Source organism: Arachis hypogaea, chromosome 17 (genome assembly GCF_003086295.3).
Source record: "Arachis hypogaea cultivar Tifrunner chromosome 17, arahy.Tifrunner.gnm2.J5K5, whole genome shotgun sequence".
NCBI classification, from domain to species: Eukaryota; Viridiplantae; Streptophyta; class Magnoliopsida; order Fabales; family Fabaceae; genus Arachis; species Arachis hypogaea.
In genome coordinates this window covers 16,743,210-16,750,897 of record NC_092052.1, presented here as the reverse complement: position 1 = coordinate 16,750,897, position 7,688 = coordinate 16,743,210, and the positions used below count along the sequence as shown (strand labels likewise).

Sequence of the window (7,688 nt, the reverse complement as noted above, 5' to 3'; positions counted from 1 at the left end):
TGAGAGATTTTAGAGGCAGTTACTTATTTGAATAAGTGTTATCTGCCAGCTATCTTTTGAACCCGACTTCTTTGGAAAGAAGTCTGTGTTGAGTCCGACCTCTTCTAAAGAGGTCGGTGAATAAGGAAGACCAATCTTTGGATTAGGCCTTTTGGTGTATTTGGACCTGGGCCTTAGTGTTGGGCTAGTGTATGAACAGATACTATAGACAAGACACTAATGTAATGTCTAGTATTATGTTTGGATACACATGGACAAAACTAAAATATTATATGAAAAGACTAAAATAGCCCTGTGATTCCAAATTTTCTACATCAATACAAATTAATTTAATAAAAAATGAGAGTACGTAGGAGTATAGACGGAACTTGAAAAAAATATTTGAAGAGGCAAAAAATTTTAATAAAAAAATATATTAGTATTTATATTAAAATAAAATTTATAAATATAATTATTTTATTTTAAAATTTATTATTAATATGTAGGAATACATATAGTTAAGATTAACAAAAAAAATAAATTTGAGTTTGATTAATAAAAAATTTTGTTTAAGTTAATAAGCCAAATTAATTTTAAATAAAAAATTAATTTTTAAAAAAATCCATTTTTACATTAAAAAATAATTAGTTTTTGCATATAAAAATCTATTTTTATATAAAAAAACTAATTTTTTTATCTAAAAACTGATTTTTCTTTATAAAAAACTGATTTTTCTTTAAATTATATAAAATCAATTACAATTTATAAATTATTTTTTAGCATTTTAAAAGATCAATTTTACTTTTGCTAATATTTATCTTTTAAAAATTTTAAGATTAATTATTTTTGTTATTATTTTTATTACAAATCAAATAATATAATATAAAGTTAAAATGGTATGGAAGTAAAACGATAAAAAAAGAATTATCTATCCCCAATAAAAAATTATACAGAAAGGAGAGAGTACCTGAAAAAGAAAGAGATAGAGGAAGAATAAGAAGAAAAAAGTATCTCTGAACAACACAATAGAAAAAGTAAAAAGGGGTAATAGTGGAAAAAAAGAAAAATAAAATTTATAAAATTGTCCGTGTCCACTCTTCCAAATCCCGTGTCCATCATTGTCTACAAGTGGACACAAAAATATAAAAAACTGTCTCGGAGACAATATGTCTACTATCCATTGTCTCTACTTCCAAACACTTTTTAAACAAGTGTTGTCAATGTCTCCGTGTCCTGTCCCGAAAACAAACGCTACCTTAAATCCGTCTTTAATTTGTCCTATCGAAAAATACTATGAAAAATCAAACAAAAAAAGTCTTTTGTTTTTGGTACATAACCTTAGGAAAAGTTTGTAAAGATTTAAGACATTTTTAGGGCGTTAAGCATGCTGGGCTTACACACCAACCCAAAAATTAAAAACCCGCTTTTACCCCCAAAAATGCAACCAATTACGAACTGTCTAATTCGGCCCTCAAAACCAACACAACCAGAAAACCTCCGATTAGCACGACGGCGCACGGTGTTCCCCATCAAAAAAAATTTTTTCTAAAAAAATAAAAAAAAATTTGATGCTTTTTTAAGTTTTTTGTGTTTCATAATCGTGTCTGCGTTTGAGAAAGAAAGAGAAAAATGGAGAAAGGTAAATACTTAGCATTGGTTGGAACCGGTGCTCTTTTTGGCTCTGTATCTACCATCTTCTTTCTTAGGCTCCTTCAAAACCATAAGTGAGTTCTTTCTTTCTTTCTTTCTTCTTCTTCAATGATAAATGTTTGCACCTTTATTGACTCAATCATCTCTTGCATATAACCTGTTTGTCTTAATAACCCAACCAAGTGAAGTGGTTGATTCACACTAAGGTTTGCGTTAGATTAGCTTCTGGGTTTAGTTTGATCAACTAATACTGTTGAGAGTCACTAATTTTTTATTTATGTTTTTTTTTTTTTGTGGGGGGGGGGGGGGGGGGCTTGAACATTATTTGAACGCTGCTGAAATCTGAAAGTATATTTTTTATGTTTTCAGAAAAGTGGTGCGGCAGTATAATAAGAATGCTACTGAGTTAAATGGTAAGTGGCTTTGAACTAAACATGTGAAGTGAATGCATGTAATGTTGTTTACAAAAGCTACAAAAGAAGAAGTTATTTAGTTACAATCATATGCTCCCTGATATTGGCAAGTAAAGCAAGTTGAAGTCATACATAGTCACCACTTTTCAATGCTGAAGAGCAAGCTGGGATGTAGTGTTATGGGGGTGAATTGGAATACTGGAATATGTGATATATTGAACCCTTCTAATGTGTTCCGTTACCTGTATAGTGTGATGTTTATGCTGCCACTACATGGTTACCGAACGAGGAAAGAACAATAACCTGCATGCATAACATCATTGCATAAGATCACTTCTTAAATATAGTGTGCTATATTCGGCTATTCCTATTAAGAGTTAGTTCTTGAGGTGATTGGAGGATTGAACGGACAGGGTTTTAACTACTTGTTATACAAGATGCAATCACATTCTACCCTTACCTTTTGCAGTGCGATCAAAATAGATATATTAACCGCAAATATGTTATCACTGATAAACAACTTTTGATACCTGACAAGTTTCTGCCTAAATCCTAGTTTAATTATGATAATCTTAACATGCCCTCCATCTGGACTTTGTGCCTCATGCAGGTCTTGAGACTTGCACTATTGCTGGAAAGAAGAATGATAAGGCAGTTAATGAAGATCTTCTGAAGGATGAGATTGTTTCTGAACATCTAACTAGGTATTTCATGTTATTGCCAATTGCTTTATTTCTTTCTTTGCTGAATAATTAATTGGTAAGACATGCATGATGCACTTTTTTTTAAGACGATTTAGTTTGAGACACATTAGCACTTGTCCATCAATATACTTGGTCTTCATCCTTTCTTAGCTAATTATGATAGTGTGAATGTCTTGGGCGCTTGGCTGTTAATTCTAGAATGAATGGGGCATGAAATATCCTCCCTGTATATTAATGAATGTCTACAATTTAAATGGCGCATGACTAGATTGTATAGTCAATGAAATGTTATCACCTTAATACAATTTAGAAGAATGAACTTTTAGCTTAAGGATCATTGGTTAATGCATATATAATTGGTTAATGTATTTGGTTGTTGGAGCTTTTGCAAAGTTTTCTTGCGAGAAGTACCACCAGCACATTACCCACTATGTCTAAAACCATTTTGTATGATTTATTTTTCATATAAACCTTTTATTGATTGGATGTATAAGGGCAATTCATTTTCTTCAATTTCAACTAATCAGTTTTTATCTGGGGTGGAATTTCGTTCTGTTATTAGGAACATTCAGTTTTTTGGCTTTGAGTCTCAGCAGAAAGTGAGTGCATCATATGTTGTGGTCATTGGTCTTGGAGGGGTTGGCAGTCATGCTGCATCTATGCTCTTGAGATCAGGGGTCGGCAAGCTTCTTCTTGTGGACTTTGATCAGGTATTTTCTGTGATTGATTCTCCGCTTGCCCATGTTTGATTGTTAAGTCTGAGTTGTGTTCTCTACTTCTCTTTGTGATTCCTTCTTTCTTGGTCTGATTGGTACTGCCGTACTGTACTATCACGTCTTAACCTACCTATTCTTGTCCAAAATTCTCCCAAATTCCCAATGGTTATCACAATTTAAAAATGGAACTCCTAAATATGAATCATTGAAGATTTTGACATCTGTAACTAGCAGCAAGATTCCAAATGTGTTACATTGTGAATGCTATTATCGTTACAATATTAATAAGCAGGGTTTGGTTTAAAACAAAGTAATAAGAAGATAAAGTGGTTATGCAATCAATGTTAAAAGTTTCCCTGGTTTTAGAACTTCATAGATTTTCCATACAATATTTATACTTATTTATTTATTAATGAGAAGGTTTCTCTTTCATCATTAAATCGACACGCTGTTGCAACAAGAGCAGATGTTGGTATCCCAAAAGCGCAGTGCCTTAAGGAGCATTTCTCATCTATCTTTCCTGAGTGCCAAGTAGATGCAAAAGTACTGCTATATGATTCATCTACCGAAGAAGAAATTTTGTCAGGCCACCCTGACTTTGTCTTGGATTGTATTGATAACATTGATACTAAGGTATCTCTTAAAGTTTACTCCCTGTTAAATTTTATTGATGTAGGTTCATACTGCCTCTTATTATTTCTTTCCCATGTATGTACATACCGCACACACCCTAGATACGTGGCCTGGTTTGCTATACTGCTCGAGGTTCTTAGTCATCAGTTTCCTGTTACTTATGTTGCAACTCTTTTAGATTCTAAGCTGCAAAAGTTAATAAAATTTGAGATGTATTTATTAATTTCACTTGCTCAGTCATTTATATCTGTATTTTGTTGATACAAAAAATTATGTATTTTGCCTAAGCTGTTATCATTGGAAATCTTTCCTTTTAAGATATCTTGGTTTTGAATTTACCTTTCAGTTGCCTAATTTGTTCATGTGTAATAGGTGGCACTTCTTGCTGCTTGTGTACGGAGGGGCTTGAAGGTGTTATCTGCCACTGGGGCTGGTGCTAGAGCCGATCCAACTAGAATCCGCATTGCTGATTTAAGAGAGTCAACTAATGATCCATTGTCTCGATCTGTAATGTTCCCATTTATGTTTCTTTTCAATGTTTTTCCTAGAAATTCAGAATATAAACTTTATATGTTAATTTTTGTTACAATTGAACATTATTTTTCACTCTGTCTAGTAGATTACACCCTAAAATCCCAATTATCATGAAAGTAAACTAATTATTGCCCTTCCATTCCATATGCTAGTTACTACTTACGATTATGAAAAATATATGTACATTGCTTATGAAAAGGTGCACTTGTGTGCTTAAAAGATTGACAAATATGATTTTTATGTCCATCAATTCCAGCTAGATGTCAATTGTCCAAAACAGATTTCATTTGTCTGTTAGTCTTGATTTTCTTTGTTTGTAATTCCTTTTTCTTTTTCTTTTGGGGGTAAAAAAACAGGTATACTGTAATTAATTATTATTATTATTATTAGCACAAGTTATACAACTCACTCATGGAAATTTTGTATAGGTGAGACACCGTTTGAGGAAAGATCATGGCATTGAAGGTGGCATCCCGGTTGTATTTTCTTTAGAAAAACCCAAAGCTAAGTTGCTTCCATTTAAGGGTCCAAATGGTGAAGAGGAAAATCCTTCAGACTACCAGGTGAGGTTATTTATTTAATCAGTTTTAGTCACTAGTAGATTCTGCCACTGTCCAACTTGTGATTCTTTAATAGCATGGTTAATAAACATTCTTTCATGGTTATCATATTTAGATCAACATCAGCTCATCTCGGTGGCTTCTTTGTATGCTTGCTGTAGTAAGATGCCTGATGTGACTTTGCAATAAACTATGTATTTTTAACATATAGAATATTTTACTTTTTAGTTATCATATTCATAAAGGTTCATTGTTTTGCAGCTACTTCTCATTGATTGTCACAATATTTAGTGGCATTGGCCATATCCATTCTAATTTGTTGGTCCTCTTGTCAGATAGTACCAGGCTTCAGGGTCCGTATCATACCGGTGTTAGGCACAATCCCTGCAATATTTGGACAAGTTATGGCATCCTATGTTGTGACGGAATTAGCAGGATTTCAAGTTCAAACAGAACCGATAGTCAATTTTGATACCGATCATTACCATACTCTCCATCAACGCCTTATTGAGCATGAGGAGTTAGTATATGGAACATCACAGCAAGTGCAGGTAAAACTCTACCCCTTTAACCTTTTGTTTCATTTCAACTTCCTTATCCATAAACTGTGATATCTTGACTTTTCAAGAGCCTGAGACTCTAATGCTCAGAAACTTGTTTCTTTCATTTTCTGCATTTCCTACGCTGTTTTCTTCTTTTTCAATGCTTGATTTCGCACTGATGTTAGTCTTGGGAGAATTTTGGGCTGTGGCCTTGCTTTATTCACCAATATCCCAATTCTTCCTTTATCTTCTCTATTTTCTGTGGTTTCCCACATCATAATTTAAAGGACCATACAAAGGCATGCCTGTAAGAAAAATTTTATTATGAAGTTTTCTGCGATATTTTGACATATATATGAAATATTGAAAAAGCATATTTTCTTCTACTTATTGTGTTTATTTCTCTTCTACAGGTAGATGTTGAAGAAGTGATGTATATTGTAAAAGAATTATGGCATGGAAGAAGTGCTAGAGACCAGCTTGTGAAAGAAGTTGGACGAGGAATGTGGCGATCAGTTAATGAATTAATGCTTGTAAGGTATACAGTTAGCTTTTTTGTCTCCATTATCATTTACTTAGTTCTCATTATCAAGCTATTTCTTGGTTACATTCGACCATTTAAATTTAACATTTGATTGTTCCAGTGTATATTGGTGCGCCCCTCAAGTTCTTCAAAATTTATTTATTTGTTAATAATAATTTGAAACTGGCTTTTGTTGCCCTGTGCTTAGTTCAGTAGTAGAAGTTTCACAAAACTAGAGAGGTTCACAAAACTGGCACTTAGGACTAAAGAGAGTTTTACTGAAATGTGTTTTCATCTGATGTTGCTTTTTTTTTCTTTCTCTAATGAATTAAATGACATTGATTAGAATATGTCAACATAATCCTTCTTTCTCTCATTGAAAATTTTCTCACTTGATTCTTCTATGCGTTTCTTTTGTTTAGGTGGGATTGCGAAAAGCCGGCTTCTATATCAAATTTAATTCTTTTGAAATTCAAAGAGGTAATCTAGCTTCTCCATTGTATTAGACAAAAGCTTTTTGTCTCAAGAATTCTATTTATTTTATGTATATCGATAACTAATGACACAAGACTAACAAGAGGCATAAAAAGAAACATCCATAACCAGATAATTCTTTAATTATTATTTTTTTTTTAAAATGTTTTTTTTTCAGTCAGCATATTTTCTACTTCTGTTTTTGCCTGTACTGTGTAATCATAAGTTTTCCTAACTCTCCTTTTAATCAAGACAACTCAATACCTTAACAACTAATAAAAATCAGCAACAAGTAACTTATATGGTAATTGAATGAGAATAATTCCCTTACTCTCAGATTCATTGGTATTGGAATGAATACAATTCGTTTTCCTTGTTATGCTCCACTATAAAATTTTAATTTATTTTAGTAAAGTTTCCATTGTAAGATAATATAATTCTTTGTTAATTCAGGTTGATGAGCATGAATCTAGAACATTGGATGATATAAAGGAAAAGGAACCTGAATTCTACAACAGTGTAAATGCAGTGTTAAAACGAGCTGAAATTGACTTTGGCTACGCACATTAATACTGCTTTTCTTGTTACTTTAATTTAATCAAGAGAGGGAACTTGTTACATGTTGCTCTATGAATAGAAGTATGTAACAAGATCAACAATGTAATATTAAAAATCTTGTAATTGTTATTTCTCTTTTACTTTATCAACCTTATTATGGCTTCTTTTTCTTTTCGTTTTAGTTGGAATACACATTTAGGACAAAAAATATATTTGATATTTATTTAATGCATTGAAACCTTTTTTAGTTATTTAATCAACATTAAGTTTTTTGTTTTGGTTTAACCTCTAGTTTGAGTGGAAATCCCACGAAATTGTCTTATATCATTTAAACAATTAAAAGTAATTGTCTTAAATTTGCATTCGGATTGGCTTTTATAGAAAAAAAAAAATTCTATAGAA

General features: G+C 32.1%; 1 protein-coding gene across 1 annotated transcript; it reads left to right on the top strand.

Moving 5' to 3' along the window:
* Window positions 1-1,340: 1,340 nt before the first annotated feature.
* On the top strand, window positions 1,341-7,456 carry LOC112766374 (tRNA threonylcarbamoyladenosine dehydratase 2). The gene is made up of 11 exons (XM_025812268.3): window positions 1,341-1,703; window positions 1,999-2,042; window positions 2,653-2,746; window positions 3,309-3,456; window positions 3,883-4,095; window positions 4,468-4,602; window positions 5,058-5,192; window positions 5,525-5,740; window positions 6,145-6,269; window positions 6,677-6,734; window positions 7,182-7,456. The coding sequence occupies exons 1-11, from the start codon at window positions 1,609-1,611 to the stop codon at window positions 7,296-7,298; spliced, it is 1,380 nt and encodes a 459-aa protein (XP_025668053.1). The 5' UTR covers window positions 1,341-1,608; the 3' UTR covers window positions 7,299-7,456.
* Window positions 7,457-7,688: the final 232 nt, after the last annotated feature.